At 49.3% G+C, this 17,939-nt stretch overlaps 1 protein-coding gene across 2 annotated transcripts in view; it reads left to right on the top strand.

The window, feature by feature from the left end:
* The window catches only part of Tmem44 (transmembrane protein 44), a 33,986-nt gene extending 17,167 nt beyond the window's left edge, over nt 1-16,819 (top strand). Inside the window, exons 9-11 of one of the 2 annotated variants that reach the window (XM_006974569.4) lie at nt 3,643-3,804; nt 10,516-10,548; nt 15,004-16,819. In XM_006974569.4, coding sequence (XP_006974631.1) covers nt 3,643-3,804; nt 10,516-10,548; nt 15,004-15,114 — 306 coding nt within the window. In that variant the 3' untranslated portion in view covers nt 15,115-16,819. The remainder of the gene's footprint in view (nt 1-3,642; nt 3,805-10,515; nt 10,549-15,003) is intronic. The other variant, XM_015993309.3, reaches the window with a different exon arrangement.
* The last annotated feature ends 1,120 nt before the right edge of the window (nt 16,820-17,939 follow it).

Genomic DNA, 17,939 nt, shown 5'->3' with positions numbered 1-17,939 from the left:
CTCCTCTCGACTGCCACTCCTGTACCGCCCTGACATCTACGCCCGCAGCCATCAGGGTTGTGTTTGCTCTGCTTTTGGTTTGCTCGGGTTTTTGCTGTTGTTGTCGTTTTATTTGTTTTAGTTTGGTTTGGTGGTGGTTGTTGTTTGTTTATTTGAGACAGCTCTGTAAGGGAAGCGGTCCTGAAACTCAGCTCCTCCTGCCTCAGACACGGGGGTTGGAGGTGTGTGCCAACAGACCAGGCAGGCAGGAAAGCTCTTTACAGACATAACTTACATTTTCGAATTTTTATTCATTATTTTGTGTGTGTGTGTGCGTGCGTGTGCATCCGAGGTATGTATGTGCACCACATGTGTGCAGGAGCCTATGAGGTCAGAAGAGGGTGTCAGATCCCCTTGGAGCTGGAGGTATGGGGCAGTGGTGAGCCACTATGCAGGTGCTGGGATCTGAACCTGGGGCCCCTGCAAAAGCAACAAGTGCCCTTAACTACTGAGCCATCTCTCCAGCCCCCATAACTTACATCTTAACCTGTCTTCGTTTAAAACACTTCTCTGGCTTTCTCTTTCACACAAAGTAAAATCTAAAAAACTCCTTCCAGGGACTCCAGGCCGCCCAGGTCCTGGCCCCTTCCTGCCACTCAGAACCCGCTCAGTGCTCCCTGCCCTCCAGCCTGCTTTCCTTCTCTCCCGCTGCGCAGGCCTCTCTCCTTCTCTGTTTCTCCCTCAGACTGCAACCTGGGCATCCCCCCGACCCCCAGGCCTCCCCAACCCCCAGGGAGAAATCACCCCCACTGCTCTGTCCTCTCCCATGATTCTCTTCGTTCTGGGGTTTCTCAGCAAAGCCCTGGTCACTGTTTGACTTTTCTGCCCTGGCCCTCTCTCGCCTGGCTTTCTCCTGGAGCCTATAACGTGCAGGTCATGGGCCCTCGGTACAGGTGCATTTTGACCATATAGCTCAGTGGTGTGGCCCCTGCGCCACTACGTGGTGGACACGGGTGCTCAGAGGACTTGGCACCTGACAGCTAGGCTTGACCCTTTGCCGGGTTCCTGGTTGGTGACTCCTTCTGCCTGTGATGAAGTTCAGAGACAATCAATGCACCAATTTACATTGAGGAGCCTACTTCAGCCATGAAAGCATTTTTCTGACCAGGGGGAAGCAGAGGGGTGGGAGGGAAGGACGGAGGGGCCCTCGGGAGCAATGTTTTTTTTTTTTTTTTTTTTTTTTTTTTTTTTTTTTTTTTTTGGTTTTTCAAGACAGGGTTTCTCTGTGTAGCTTTGGTGCCTTTCCTGGATCTCACTCTGTAGCCCAGGCTGGCCTCGAACTCACAGAGATCCGCCTGGCTCTGCCTCTCGAGTGCTGGGATTAAAGGCGTGCGCCACCTCCACCCGGCTGAGCAATGGTTTTTAAATCACAGCACTAAGGGAAAAAAAATGCCGGAGCCTCTCTGGGGTGGGATCTGGGCTGGGACTCGCTTCTGCCCTGGGTTCCATCGCCAGCATTACAGAAAAGGAAATAGTGTGGAACTGTGTTCACCTTCAGCCACGTCATGCCTCAGGGTCGCAGGGTCGATACTAGGGAACCGCCCTCCCTACGACCCGTGCCCGCAACCCCTACCCACGCGCAAGGGGCGTGCGACTCCCTCCTTCTCCCCCCCCCTCCAATCCCAACCACCAGGGCCGTTCACCCAGCCTCTTCCACCTGTGTCCACCAGGGGGCGAGAAGGGCCGAGGCCATGTGGACCAACAGCTCCACCCTCAGTGGGCAGGTTTGAAATCCCTTGTTCGTCTCTTGATCGGGGTGTATAATCTGCCCCGGGAAATTTTAGAATTTATTCTGTTGCCCGGGAGCCACCTGCTTCCCGGCTCCACCCACGGGTTTCTATTTCAGCTCCCTCCTCCTGGGGGCAGCAGGGTGGCACCTTACCCGTGTTCCAGGGCTGCCTCCGGAACACCGCCTTTGCCCCCTGGTGGATTTCTCCACCTGTCCCACTGACGCACATGGAATGCTGTATGCTGTCCACCTAGGACTGAGCCCTCACGATGGGGCCAGAGCGTTTACATCGGGTCCCTCTGTTGTTGCTGAGATCACCAACCTCGTTGATTTGGCTGCGAAACCGAGACCCGAAGGGGACACATTGCCTTTGGCGGTGACTCAGTCGGTTAACAGATGACCTTTCAGAAAGCTTTGATTGCGGCTGTCATCGTTGGGCACGCGGCATAGAGGAGTCACTTCTGTCCTTTCCACCATGCGGCTTCTGGGGGATCCAACTCAGGTCACCAGGCTAGGTGGCAGGCACCCTTACCTGTAGATTCGTGTTGTTAGACCCAGTGTGCAGCCCAGGCTGGCCTTGAACTCACAATCCTCCTGGCAGTTCCTCCTCAGTACATCCCACCACCTTCGCCATCACAAACCCGAGCCTATTTATTGTTGTTGTTGTTGTTGTTGTTGTTTTTGTTGTTGTTATTCAAAGGGAGAGTCCCTTGTAAGCCAGTCTTCCCTGGAACTCACTATGTAGATGAGGACAACCTGGCACTGCTGATCCTCCTGCCTCCGCCTCCCTAGTGCTGGAATTGAGGGCATCCTCCACACCCTGGCCAAAACCCAGAATGCTGCATGGTTCTGAAAGTCCAGCAGATGGAGCTTTTCTGACCGCTAGGGAGACTCTCTCCACCCCTCCACCCCAGCCCCTGTGCTCTGTGTAGGGATAGATGGACGGGCTAGGGAGGTTGCAGATAGATGGATGACGGACAGATCCCAGTCCACAGACCTTCTTCCAGGGTCTCCCAATCCTCCCGCCAATCCCTTCACATGCTGCTCTGGTGTGAGTCGGTAAATCCTCAGCCGGAGGTGTTGCAGCTGTCCAGGTTACAAATGGACACCCCCTTTCATCCAGGAATTCCTAGAGATTCTCTGAGGGCCCAGAAGTCCGAGATGTCTGGCTGGGTTTGTTATTTTTTTTTCTGTTGGCTTCGAGAAAACACCACGACCAAGGCCGCTGATAGGATGAAGGGTGGTGTGTTTACCCTTGCAGTTCCCGAGAGTGAGAGTCCGTATCAGGGAGGGCAGCAGGCAGCAGACATGGTAGCTGGAGCTGGCCCCTGGAAACGGAGAGCTCACACCCAGAACTGCAAACACAAAGGGGAGAACCAAGTCAATGGCACGAATCTTAACGTACCCAAGCTCCCCGCCATTGAAGTACTGCCTCCAACGACTCCACGCCTCCTGGACTGCCCGGTGTCACCAACGAGGGACCTAATGTTCAAAAGCCTGGGACTCCCAGGAACATCTCGTGCAAACCACTGCACTGGTGTGACTTACCGGAGTCCGCACAGACCGGAAAAGCAAGAGATTTCAAAGCCCTGAGTACCCGTCCGTGAGGGGTTGGTTACATGGACTCCTAACGTCTATAATGCTACTCTTAACAAACCCCCATAGCTTGTCATATAGAACTATATCCGAGGTATATCATTAAGGGAACGTAAAATGTGTAAGAGGCTGTGGAGTGTGCTGCTGTTTGTGGAATTCAGGAACAGTACACCACACACATCGGTGCCTTTGGAATACTAAAGTGCACGCATGCTTTGAGTGCTAAAGGGGAATTAAATCAAGTGTCCCTGTTCACCCTGTTCCTTCGCTCCTCGCAGGCAGGCTGTAGTGGCACCAGGCTACCCGGTGATGGACAGACGAGCACCGAAGATCCCTCCTTGCAGGAGCCTCCCTCATACCCTCCCATCCAGGTCATCCAGGCCAGAGTGTCTTCCAGCAGCAGCTCCTCCGAGGTCTCCTCCATCAACTCCGACCTGGAGGTACAGGGCCTCCCCGGCGGGTGGGGTGTGCATGGGTGTGTCACCTACCAGCACTTGCTGGGGCCTCCTTGAGACTGACCTGCTTTCTAACGCTGCCTTATTAACCTCAAAACTGCTAATCATGAGTGAAGCGCCTCACGGCTCCCACGGTCTATGGAGAAGCTTCTCAAACTAGGGCAGGACTCCAGCAATGTCTAGGTTGGGCTGGTCAAAGGGAATCCTGGACGATGGGGTCCAGTTCTCATAGACTACTTACGTATTCGGGTCCTTCCTACAGAAAAAAAAAAAAAATCTCTTAAAAGCCTGTGCAGTGGTTTAGGATTGATGGCTTAGGCCGTAACCCCAGTGTGCAGGCGGCTGAGGCATGAGGATCATGAGTTCAAAGCCAGCCTGGGCTATATAAGAACCTGTTAGAAGGAAAGGAGAGAGGGAGAGAGAAGGAAGGCCTCCATCTCACTGTGTATCTGAAATGCACGTCACTCCAGGGATGCACAGACAGGCATAACTCTCACGTGTGTCCTGTCGCTCCGGGTTCCAGCAGCTGCGGTTCCCAGCCACCTTCAACAAGGCAGTTTCCATTTGTCCGAGGACAGAGGAGAGCAAGGACGGCACAGAGGTCGCATGTATGTCGGAGAAGGATGCCACCTGGCTTTTTTGGTGGAGGGATGGCTGAGTTTTGTGGCCCAGCCTTTTGGGTGCTGAATGCCCATTTGTGGAATGATGGGTCGTCAGCAGCAAGTGACGCTGAGTCGTGGCTTGGGTTTGGTTTGATTTTTTTTTTCCCAAGACAGGGTTTCTCTGGATAGCTTTGGAGCCTGTCCTGGAACTCACTCGGTAGCCCAGGCTGGCCTCGAACTCACAAAGATCCACCTGGCTCTGCCTCCCGAGTGCTGGGATTAAAGGCGTTGGTTTGATTTTTTTAATGCCCTTATTTGCCAAAATAATCATGTGCTCAGAGTCTGAAAATTAGTCAGATTTATACTGTACCCTGAAATCCAAAACTCAGAACTTCTGACTGTGAGGTAAACCAGACTCTGTAGTGTGATGTTCCAGACGTTTCTGCTCATAGCTAGGGTTCTGTCCTGGCCATTCTCTCCCCTGTCCCGGGCCTCTGGACCTTTCCTCCTGGGTTCCCTCTAGCCCCATTTCCATGGGCCAGAATTCTACCCAGAAGCCTGCTTCTGTGAACCCCCATCCCAGGACCAGAGGCTCCCTCCCTGCTGCCCAGAGCCCATTTTCCTGCCCACCTCCACAGGTGGCCGTGGCCTGATGAGTGTGGGTGTGTCGCATGTCCCTCACTCTTAGAACAGCTGGCGTTTGAGAGCTGGGCTGGAGTTAGGAACTGTGCACCTCACGGGGCCATTTTCCTAAACTGAGTCCGAGAGGATTTGCGACACCAAGAAGCCTGGAGCTGGCGGGTCTCCACTGAGGTCTGGAGCTGAAGGGACTACAGAGGGAGCCCAGGGCCGAGCAGGGACAGGAGGGCCCGTGGGGGAGTAGGGGACTATTTACTTTGTGGAAATGATGACGTCTCCTCCCCCCAGCCCCCCAAAGTACCTGGCATCTGTCTTGAACATTGCTGGAACCTGCCCCTGTGGTTAGTCCGGGCCGTGTCTCTGCTCCGCGGTCCGTATTCTTCCCCCAGTTATAATCTCACAGTTTTTAGAAGTCCATTATTTAAAAATAGGTGCATCCTTGCTGTTCGGGTGTCTCATACCTGTAATCCCAGCACTCTGGCAGCTAACACTAGAGGATCCCTGAAAGTTTCAGACCAGCCCGGACCACACAGTGAGACCCTGTCTCAACACAAAGCCAGAAGTTACACATATGTAAATCCTCAGAGTCCAAACAAAGCAAGTGGCCCTGGCTGTGTCTCCCCACATTAAAAGATAAATGTATAAGCTGGATGGTGATGGCACATGCCTTTAATCCCAGCATTCGGGAGGCAGAGGCAGGCGGATCTCTGTGAGTTTGAGGTCAGCCTGGTCTACAGAGCAAATTCCAGGACAGCCAAGGCTACACAGAGAAACTCTGTCTTGGAGATAAAACAAACAAACAAAACTCTCATCTTTTCTATTTCTGTATGGTTTTGTTTATTGCTGGGGACTGAACCCCAAGTCTTGACCAGCCTGCAAAAGCACTCTGTTGTTGAGCCAAGCAGACCTACGCCTTTTAAAAACTCATACAGTGTTCGTGACTCTGCTGGTCTCAATGAGAATGGTCCCCATAGGGTCGTATATTTGAATGCTCGACTCCCAGTTGGTGGAACCGTTTGGGAAGGGATAAGGAGTGAGGTCTTGTTGGAGGAGGTGTGTCTCTGGGGGTGGGCTTGCGTCTCCCTCTGCCTCCAGATGTGTGCTCTCAGCTACCGCTCCAGCACCATGCCTGCCTACTGCAATGAGATGCCATGTAATACACATTTGGGGGCAGAAAATTCAGAAAGCATAAAGAGAGCAGAGAAGAAAATGAAAACCAACCCCCTGGCTCACTAACCAACGGTCACCTCCTCCATGCCATTGGTTTGGGGAGCCATGTTCCTTGAAGGTCTTGGTTTGTTTGCTACTAAGTGAGATCTGGAAGGTGTCTGTTAGCAGATGATGTAACCCCATACCTCACCTCGGCATCTCGTCAGTCATCCAGCAAACATTTTCCAAGCGTAGGCATTTGAAGGGAAAATACATGAGGACAGAGGGTCTGGCCTGAACCTGCCCGCAACAGGCAACTGCAGTGCCTCTTGGCCACAGTGACTCAGGTCTTCTGCACATGCCTTCAGAGGGAAGCGTGGGGGTCAGAGTCAGGCCTCACCTCTCCCGTCCTTAAGCTGGAATCATTCACATACTTGATGGCATTCAACTCGGGCATCCAGGGCATCTCTCCTCCCTCTTGGGATGCCTCATCCAGGGCATCTCTCCTCCCTCTTGGGATGCCTCATTCAGGGATTCTCTCCTCCCTCTTGGGATGCCTCTGTCCATGTCCTGCTCCCCTTCTCTGACTGCTGCTGAGTGCCCTTCCTCCATCCCCTGGCTTGAATCTGTCACTGACCACCCGGGCTTCCGTTTGATCCCATTTAATACAATCTAGGAGAGATGGTACCTGTTGTGTCTCTCCTTGGCCAATCTGAAAATGTGAACCCTGCCAAGTCTAGTACCGTCTTACGTCCCTGGTCTTGGGGACAGTCACTTCTCCCCAGATATAGGAGGAAGTAGTTGGATAGATGGTCTCCAAGAGTGTTTCCATTTCCCACGGTCTGTAGCTTAAACCTAGAATGTGGCCTTATTTTATCAATGCTCAACACCGCCCCCCCATACACACACCACTTCACTTCCTCAGGAATGGAAGAAATATTGCCACACGCTGTGTAGACAGGAACTAGCACATGTTTCAGAAGCATGAAAAAGCCTGCTTTAGGAAGCTCATGAACTGAAACACTGTGTGCTGTACTTCACATAGGGGACAGAATCACATCCCTAAAAATTACTCAGGAATGCAAGAAGCCAGGTATGGTGGCCACATCTTGGGAGTTGGAGGCTGGCTTGAGTGACATCTCACAATCCTGTCCCAAAAGGATAAGGACTGTGGACATGTTTGTTGTGTGTAGAAGGGGAAAAAGTATTTGCACAATTTGCTCTTATTGTAGTGTACATAGTGTATACATATGGCGTCATTATACACACAGCATGGCTGTGATAATTGTTCTCAAAAGGTTATTCTATAACTGTTCAGAGAGAAAAATCTCCCAAGGATAGAATATATATATAGAATGTGTATGTGTGTACTTTTGAACACTTATTTTTGTGTTATGTGTATGAATGTTTTCCTGCCTGTGTGTCTGTGTACCATGTGCATGCAGTGCCTGAAGAGGCCAGTAGAGGGCACTGTATGCCCTGGAATTAGAGGGAACCATCATGCGGGTGCTGAGAATCAAACCTGGGTCTTCTAGAAGAGCAGCCAGTGTTCTTAACTGCTGAGCTGTCTCTCCAGTCAGTGTATATATATTTTGATGAGTCCTTTTTTTTTTTGAGTCTTATGTAGCCTAGGCTAGCTTCACACTGATAGGTAGCTGAGGCTGGCCTTGAAGACTTCAGATTCTCCTGCCTCACCTCCCCAGTGCTGGCTGGGATGTTATTTTTTGCATCTTTTTCTGTGGGGAAAAAATGTTTTTTTTTTCTTTTGTTGTTGTTTGAAACAGGGAAAAGATCTAAAACATTTTATTTATTGTTAGCCTTTTGGGAGGAGAGACTTCTGTTATAAAGATTTGAGTTAACTGGGCTTACGATGTCATCATAGACTTAAAATAAAAGCCAGGTCTGGTGGTGATGGTACATGCTTGTAATCACAGCACTACAGGCAGAGGCCGGAGAAGTGCCGGTTTGAAGTTTGTGTGATCTACACATAGACCCTGTCTAAAAAAAAAAGCCAAAAAAACAAAAACAAAAAACCCTAACCACTCCTCCCAGCAGAGGGCGCTCTTGTTAACGCTCACGCTGTCCCTGGTGTTGGCTCTTGGAATGACTGTCCAGGTTTCATTTCACGCAGCTGGGAGACTCGAGCCTACTTACTGGTTTACTTGACTTTAAATAAACTTTTCATTTTGGAATAATTTTGGATGTACAGATTTTTTTTTTTCAAAATTAGCACAAATTTCCTGTTTGCCCTTTTTGGCCCAGCTACCTCTTTTCACGTCTTACGTAACACGCTACATTTAGCAAAGCTAAGAAACGAACCGAGTACATTTCTACAGCTGGACTCCAGGCTCGGCTTGGATCTCGGCAGTTTCTCACCAGCTGGATGTGGTCAAGGACAGCGCACTGCGCTCTGAAACCGTCCTTAACCGAGTATGCACAAACTGTTAGCACCGCAAACTGCCATTTACATTTTGGGTGGATGTCCATGTTTTTCTAAGGAAAAGCAAAGTGCTTTTGAATTTAACGTCTCTTCTTACTTCCATCACACTTTAAAATCATGGAGCTTTTTCAGGCCCTGTGTTATGTAAGTTTAGTCATCTGTACCTTTTCTAATGAATTTTTCCATTTATGTTTCCACCAGAAGAATGTCAGTAAAAAGATGGGTGGGGCTGAGTGCCCGCATCCCGGGGAGCCCCCTGCCAGGCTGGCTGCAGCCTATCTGTGCTATCGATTCGCTTCTGAATGTTTCCTCTCCACTTAGAGGGGCAAAAGATGAACGCCAGCAGGGAGAAGGCAGGGGAGGATAGGCAGGGACAAGTCTGAGCAATACAATGATACATATGTATTCCAACTTAAAAAGGAAGGTGAATGCTAGCCAGTCTTAGTGGTACATGCCTGTAATCCCAGCACTGGGGGAGGCTGAGGCAGGAGGATGACATGCTTCTTGCCAGCCTCTGCTACACACTGAGAGCCTGTTACACAAAATTGATTACTTAATTGATAATAAAAAGATGCATGGCAGCTAGTTCAGGTTTGGTGTATCACCCCTAAAGCCCCAGCTCTTGAGACTGCCACATGTTCAAGGCCAGCCTGAGCTACAATATGAGAATTTATCTCAAAAAAGAAAAAAGAAAGAAAATTTAGGCTTTGCATACACGAAGCCTTGGGTTTCAGGATAAGTACCCTCTCCCTGCAAAATAAGATAATGCTAAGGATTCTGCACAGAGATGAGCTGGGGCTACGTGGGGATTAGCTTGGGTTTAGTCATGATTTCACAATTAGGATGTGTCTATGGAAGCCTTCTATGTGATTTGCAAATGAATGATTTACTTTAAAATACCAGATTAGGAGCTAGGTGAGCAGGCTCGCACTGGCCTTCATTATTTTTTTTTTGTTTTTGTGTACGACTACAATCCCTACAATTAAAGCATTTAAAATGAGCATTTAAAGAGTCGAACAGGCCAGGCATGTCGTCACAGGCTGGTAGTCCAGCATTTGGGAGGTGGAGGGAGGAGGATCAAGGCTAGCCTTAGCTAGGCAGTGAGTCGGAGGCCAGCCTCAGCTACGTGAGACACTGTCTCAAGAAACAAGTCAATAAAAGACTTGAACCGTAGAAGCTTTGTTTTCAATGGCTGCTAGGTCGTTTCATAGACGTCCACGAACAGCCTATCAGCATAGACTCCTAGCTCCTGGGTCAGAAATGCAGGTCTCCCAGGCACGGAATGAAGAGCTGGAGGACCGACCCAGACAGTCCGCACTTGCTCGCCCAGACTCTTGAGTCAGGCATATTTGAGGCTTGGAGTGGAACCAGCCATGCAGTAAACGCTGAGGAAAAAATGAATGCCAGCTGCTTGGCAAACCCCATATTTCAAGGTGGAGGTTTTATTTGCACCTCTTTCTTACCAGTTTTATGAGTTTGCATTGGGTAATCTCAGCTATGTGGTTAATAAGTAGAAGATTTACTGTTATTATTACTATTATTAGAACTACTGCTGCTACCACCCATAATTTCTAATTATAGTAATTGTGAAGTGCCTGAGAATCATTTCTCCCAGAACCCAAAGCCCTGCGTAACCATGGTGGGTTTATTTTATTTTGATCATTTAACTAACTTACTAAATTAATTACTCTGCTAATAGCGACTGCCTTCCTGCTTGCTGGAATGTTGTCCCGCCCCCAGCCCCCCCCCTCCCCAGCCATCCAGGGCTCTGACTCCCGGCTCACTGAGCACATGGGCTGACTCTGAGCTCTGTGATCCCGGGGCAAGATCTGTCCAACACTCTCTGTCTCTCTTTTTATCCTACAGCAGAAGTATTGGGAAGCCCTAAACTCGGAGCAGGTATGGACAAGCGTTTGGGCTCTTTCGGGAGGGACTTCCATGGCTTGATTTTCCATTTCTGTTTCTGTTTGAACCCCCTTGTTTGGAGGACATGACCGTTTTTTTAGTTTAAAAAAAAAAAAAAAAAAAAAAAAAAAAAAAAAAAAAAAAAAAGGAGGGCTGGAGAGATGGCTCAGGGGTTAAGAGCACTGGTTGCTCTTCCAGTCTTCCAGAGGTCCTGAGTTCAATTCCCAGAACCCACATGATGGCTCACAACCATCTATAATGAGATCTGGTGCCTTCTTCTGATGTACAGGCATACTATATGCATGGTAAATAAATACATCTTTAAAAAAGGAAAAGGAATGCGAGCTGGAGATGCTCCTCAGGAGAGGACTTGCCCGTACAACCCTCCCAACTACAGAGTAAATACATAAGAGATAAAGGTCAGGAGGCAAGCCTGGGATCCGTGGAGTTGGGGGACTCTCTTTTCAAGGTCTTTTCTGCACTGGGAAGTATTCAGAGCCAATTGGCTCAGCTTGGGAAGAACTCAGTGTAACCCAGTGAAGAAACACAGTCCGGCCGGGTCTGTGAGCCATGGGGTGGCTGCAGGTCACATGTGGTATGTGGGGTGTGGCTGCAGGTCACATGTGGTGTGTGGGGTGTGGCTGCAGCAGTTGTGATGAGAAACAGCCTCACACGTTGGCGGTGTCTTTCTGAGACCTCCTGCAGCTGTCACTTGCAATGACAGACAGGCATGTTCGGTGACAGCTACCTGTGCCTGTCATCATCCAGGATTGTTTGTGACACAAGAATACATCATCTCTCACACAATTAATTTTTATGTCTTTTCTTTCTTTCTTTCTTTCTTTCTTTCTTTCTTTCTTTCTTTCTTTCTTTCTTTCTCTCTCTCTCTCTCTCTCTCTCTCTCTCTCTCTCTCTCTCTCTCTCTCCCTCCCTCCCCTTCCCTCCCTCCCTTCTTTCTTTTTCTTTCTTTCTCTCTCTCTTTCTTTCTTCTTTTCTTTCTTTTCTTTTCTTTCTGAGACAGGGTTTCTCTATGTAGCCCTGGCTTCTTGGAACTCACTCTATAGACCAGGCTGGCCTTGAACTCAACAGCGATCTGCCTGCCTCTGCCTCCTGAGTGCTGGGATTAAAGGTGTATACCACTGCCCCCCGGCTTTATGCCTTCTAATTATGTTTTATTATTATTATTATTATTATTATTGCTCAAAGCATCTGAGCACATTATCCTATAGATTTTTGGATTTTAGCACATTATCCTATAGATTCTGAAGACTTTAAATGCCTTCTAAGATGTAATCTACATTAAAGGGCTCACCTGCTCAAAGTGCCAGACTGTTTCTGTTCACGGGCAGATGACTCCATCAGGGTTAGCAAGAATAATTTCCAAAGCATTCAAGGAGTTGGAACAGTGGCTTCCGAACATCAGAGCATCTAAGAAGTACTGTAGTGACTGTTCGTTAAGACGTCAAACTGCCTGTCTCACCCAACCAACAGTGGCCGCAGAGCCCCTGGCGTCAGCCCGGTGACCACTGGCATGGTGCCTCTGTCATTGTTAATCCAGAGCATGTTTGGAGACGTCCGATCTAGGACCTGGGTCTGTGCTTGCCAACGGTATTCATAAAAAGTGCCCTGGCCATCCACAGAGGACAGAACAGGCCCCTGTTCCCGCCACTGTGCCCACGGCTCTGAGGCTAAGGGCCATTGAGTTATTTTATGTAGAATCTTCAATGTCTGGAAAGAGTTTGGTTAGAGGCGCCAAGTCGGCAACCACGACTACACAAGAAGTTGGCACAACCCAGACAGGTACAGAAGACTGAATTGCATGGACCTAGTTACCTCAGGGCCAGGTCTACAGGGTCACTGGGCTGCAGCAATCTTTTTAACACGGTGTGCGTGCGTGCGTGCGTGCGTGCGTGTGTACACATGCGTGCGTGTAGGGTGCTACAGAACATCACCCACTCATGGAGACCAAAGCAGGGCATCCTCCAGAGTGTCCTCCTTTATTACTCTCCACATTATTCTTTTGAGGCAGGGTCTCTCCATAAACCTAAACCTCGTTGTTTTCAGCTAGACTTGCAGGCAGCAAGCCCAGCAACCTTCCTGTCTCTACCCCTCACATCCCTGGGGTTACAGGGTTCCAAACTCAGGTCCCCGTGGTTGTGCAAAAAGCACTTTTAACCACTGAGCCATCTGTCAGTCCATTGTGGAGTTTTTAATCACCGAGTAGAACTTGGTTCAGTTATATGGGTGAATCATGAATTGAATTAGGTTCTTTTTTTCAAAACAAAGTGGAAATTTGTGTTTCAGAGCTGATATGCTGTGGGCATCACATGAGAGCCTTGAAGATTTTATGTGGGACTTCTCAGAACTGAGCTGTGAGCTCAGTTTGCTCAGGTGATGGTCTATGAGATCCTTGAAGGTTTTATGTGGGACTTCTCAGAACTGAGCTGTGAGCTCAGTTTGCTCGGGTGATGGTCAAGTGTCTTTCTCTGAGTGCATGTGTGTGTCTGGGTCTATGATCCTACCCAGATAGGTCTTTCAGCCCAAGCTAACATAGTTCCCATGATCATCGCTTGTATCTGGGTTTTTGTTGTTGTTGTTTTGTCTGTTTGGGTTTGTTTGTTTGTTTGTTTGTTTGTTTGTTTGAGACAGGGTATCTGTGTCTCTCTGGCTGTCCTGGAACTCACTCTGTAGACCAGGCTGGCCTCAAAGTAGAGATCCACCTGCCTCTACCTCTTAAGTGCTGGGATTAAAGGTGTACGCCATCACCACCACCAACACCACCACCTCCACCACCACCACCACCACCACCACCGGGCTTTGTTTTGTATTTCTGTGACAGGCTTTCACAGTATAGTCCTGATTGTCCTGAAACGCTCCATGTGGACGTCTATGTAGGCTGGCCTCAACCTCACAGACATTTGCCTTCCTCTGCCTCTCTGCCTCTGCCATGCTGGAATAAGAGGGGTGTGCCACCATGCCCAGTGATAAAATCCTTAATCTTAAATCATGCGTAGGATTCACTCTCTGCTCTGTCATCTTTGAACAGTGCTTTGCAGACAACTCCATCTGCACCGACAGGCCCATTTCTAATCCATCGCGCCTCTCAAACCTCTGCTGAGTTTATTGCCATTCTTGTTGGAGTCCACGATGACATCATGCTGAATTGGCTTTTTTTTAAAAGTGTGTGTGTGTGGCGCATGCCAGCTCACATGTGGCGATCAGAGGACAATGTACAGGAATCAGTCCTCTCCCTCCATTGTGTGGGTCTCAGGGATCAAACCTGGACTGTAGGACTTTGCAGCAAGCACCATTTACCAACTGAGCCACCTCACTGGCCCTGAAGTGGTGAAGTGGCTTTTTAAAAAAATATATTTATTTTTATCTTATGTGTATGGAAAATTTTTACCTGCGTGTATGTCTGTGTACCATATGCAAGCAGTAGCCAGAAAAGGGGATCAGACCCCCTGGAATTAGAGTTACGGGTGGTTGTGAGTCGCAGTGTAGGCGATGGGAACTGAACTTGGGTCCTCTGGAAGAGCAGCCAGGGCTCTTCCGGCTGAGCCATCTCACTGGCCCTGAGCTGGCCTTTAAGAGTTTACTTTAGACATGTCCACTGAGCCTCGAGCTGAAAGAGTCCACGAGGGTAAAGGCACAGCTGTGCCCTGCCCTTCAGGAACTCACCGTCTCCTGGAGGGCCAGGCAGATGTTCAAGGGAGGACTAGCGCTGTCCAGGTGCAGATGCAAATGAGCGGTGGAGGTAACCCCGAGTGCGGGGTGAGAGCGCACTGGACTGACGCTTCAGAGAATGACTCCAGACAAACCGTTCCCTTGGGCTGGAAAGAGAACTGAGCTCTTTTCCAGGAGCGTTACACATCCTGGGATCTCGGGACAAGGCTTGGTGAGGGAAGGAATGGAGGAGACGGAAAGGGAGGCGGGGCTAGTCCGCTCAGGGTGGCTGGTTTTTTTGTTTGTTTGTTTGTTTGTTTTTTCTTTCTTTTTTTTCCTAGACAGGGTTTCTCCATGTTGTTTTGGTGACTGCCCTGGATCTCGCTCTGTAGCCCAGGCTGGCCTCGAACTCACAGAGATCCACCTGACTCTGCTGGGATTAAAGGCGTGCACCACCACCGCCCGGCTACAGGGGGGCTGTTCTTTCTTTCCTTGATTTAAAGCTGCGCTGTGTGAGGGCCGAAGACATAACTCAGTGGTAGACCACTTGCCTAGCTCAAGGCCCTGGGTTCCATCTCCAGCACCACTAGAGTTAATAAAGCTATGTTCTCTCTCTAGATCCGAGGACACTGGCCCGACTAACTTGTGCTTACTGACTGACTTTGCCTTGTCTTTGCTTGGGTCCCGAGACCCAGGATCGGGCTGTCATCTGGGGGTGGCTGGACTTGAATGGTTAGAAAGGATCTGCCACACCAAGATACCTTTTCCGTCCTTTTTCCACAGTGGGACCCTGAAGATGTCAACCTTGAAAGGAACAAGGACAACGTGGGGCTCCTTAGATCACAGATGCACAGGGGCTCTCTGAGCCCAGTGGACTTGACCTCCGATGACTGACATCTCCAGGAGCCAGTCCGTCAGTGCGGAACTCAAGGTCAGGCATCGGTCAGTGACAAGATGGGGACCAACCTACAGTGCCACTCATGGCAGACGTGGAAGCTGCTGAAGAGGCTTCCCTAGGAGTGAGGAACCCCGAGCGGTCACTTCGCTTGGCTAGTCTACCCCACGGCTCAACATGGAGCTAAGGCTGTGGGGTCTGTGGACAGATCTGCACGTGCCAAGTTGACCCTCATGATGAGAAGTTCACAGAGGAACCCCCGTATGTAAAGATAAGCTTTCTCCCAAAGGACATGGGATCTGTTCCCATGAGATTCAAGCATAGATATTGTTTGCTTAATAACAGGATCGAACTCACCAAGAGCTACTATTTGGGTCTCAACAGAACGCATCCTTCAAGACTCAAGTCAGCCCAGATGAAAGAGCGCGTCCGTCAGCTAGGGGACCTGGGCACAAGAACTAACATAACGGCCGCACCTTATGTAAGACTGCCTGGTCAGCCGAATATTTGGAAGATCGCTGGGAGGGCAAGGGTAATCGATAACTGATCTTGGTAACAGGATTCCCTCCAGCTTGGCAGAGTATGTGCCGAGGCTGGGTTTGCACATTATGGTGTCGTCCGTGCTCTAGGAGGTAACAGAAAGCGTGCCAAGGATAAGGGCACAATGCAAAGTATGACTTCAAGTATGGCCAGGCGGTCGGAGGATGATCTCAATACTGTGACCACGAGTGAGGGGAAGAATGGAGGGGACGGGGCCAGCCAGGAGCAAACGCTGGAGTGAATAAAATGTGTGTGAATGCATTAAAACATCTCACGGTGGAGCGCAGGGAAAAGTCGTCTGTCACAAGGGGAACTGGGAAAATGCCAAGACACACACAGCTCTGCTCCGAGCTGGTCCGTGACCACCTGTGACTCAGCCGCAACGGCCCAGTTTCTCTTAGGGGCGCTGCAAGTCCCAGCAGTGTGAAGAATGGGGTGCCGTGGAAGCTGGTTGGTTGTGCGGGTTTCTGCGTCGTGCCCAATCCCCTGGGTGACCTCTAAACTAGCATTCAAAGCCACTTTATCTGCTTGGAGTCCTTGATTTTCCTGTGAGGGAGCTTGCCGAGGTCAGCTTTGCTTTGGAGTCGTCACCACTGAAACCACTCTGAGGGGAGAGGACCATGGGATGGGGAGAAGTGGAACATTCCAGCCCAGATCATAGCAAACTCAAGGCAGGGAAGGTTGAGATCTCTTGTAAAATATTAAACAGACCAGCCTCAATATTATACTTCCCAGGGGCTCAGAAGAGAAAACTACGAACAGCAAGAATTATTTTCAGGAAAAGAATCTAAGTACACCGAGCTCTTAGTCCAATCATTTATTCTTCCAAGTCCTCTTCTCTGTCCTCCCGTGCCCTGGGAGTCCCAGTATATATACATTTACAAGCAGTATTCCCTTGGCAGTGCAAAGCCAGGCTTCCAGGGTCAAACAGAGAGGTGATAAGAATCACACAGAGGGGCAATAATTGTTAATTATCATTTGCAACCCAAAGGGGAAGTGACTAATGGGGAAATGAATTAACTAAGGGCTAAATTCGGGTAATATCTAAGAAGAGGGATCTTATGTGCTCAACTATAATCTTAAACGTGATCGGAAGGAAATGTTAAGAATCTATAAGTCACTAGATCAATGGGAGAAAATAAAACTGCCTTCTTTTTTCCTGTGGCTCCTATCTGTCCAAGCTATCTGCCGTTTTTCTGCAGGGTGGGGGAAAGTGTGCTTGGTCGCTAAGCAACCTGTGTACAGCTAGATGCCTCTGGTGATAGTTAAAGTGAGGTCTGGAACTAGAGGGAAGATTTAGAAAAGGAGAAAGTTAAGCTTAATTAGCACATCCGCCAGGCCTTCTCAAACAGGTAGCCTGGACGCTTAAGTCTGTTCTTAGAGAATACAGAGGTATCTCTGATAAGGTACTTTCCTCCGTCTGGGGATGGACCTGGCCGGATGCTGCCAATGATGATAATTACAGGGAGGTTTGAACTGGGAGTTCTGGCTGAGCATAGCTGTCAGCTCAGAAGGTTATCCAAATATTCCTAGAAGTGGTTAGGTAAGGAGTTAGCGGTCTATAAAGTTAGTAAGGCTGTAAGAAAAGGAGGGTCCAAGCTGAATTGTGTGAAGCCATTAGGTCCACCTGACCTAGGCGGTGTCTGGTGTCTCCGTGTGGAATTTACCTTAATTTGGGAGACTTATTATGTGGTGGTTTGGACTGTTATTCCTGTTAGTCCTTGAATGTGGCTAAGGGAGATATCTGATTCCAGCACTGAAAGGGGAAGAAACGGATGGACCTGAGGGAAGGAAGTCTTTCCTGAGGCTGTTCTCCAAATACCACGAATGTATATATCCAAATAGTGATCAGTCCACACTGTTAGCCCTTCTTAGGGAAAAATCAGTTGGGAAAGCTATGAAGGCACACGATTTTCATAACAGAAGACAGCTGATATATAACCTGCCAGATAACACCAAAAACTCCTTGGAATTTGGCTCCCTCTGAAGGAATTCCTTGATCCCTCCAGGTAGTGACTTTGCCATAACCAGCTGAGTTCTTATAATATATTCCTGCGGCCTGTAGCAGAGATCTAGTCAAGGAAGGAGAAACCTGACGTGGCCAGGAGAGAGCTGGAAAAGAACCCGGCTATGGAGACTAGGAAGGTAGTACTGAATGTCGTGGCCATGCAAGACACCAAAGCAGGAAGGTGACTGACTTGTTCATATAGGCTACAATTAGTGAGCTTCTCATCCCTGACTTTTCATGAAGCAGAAATGTAGTCACGGGTACAGAGTAAACATG

Source organism: Peromyscus maniculatus, chromosome 12, assembly GCF_049852395.1.
Source record: "Peromyscus maniculatus bairdii isolate BWxNUB_F1_BW_parent chromosome 12, HU_Pman_BW_mat_3.1, whole genome shotgun sequence".
Lineage (NCBI taxonomy): Eukaryota > Metazoa > Chordata > Mammalia > Rodentia > Cricetidae > Peromyscus > Peromyscus maniculatus.
The sequence above is the reverse complement of the archived record's forward strand: the minus strand, read 5'-3'. Positions and strand labels throughout refer to the sequence as shown.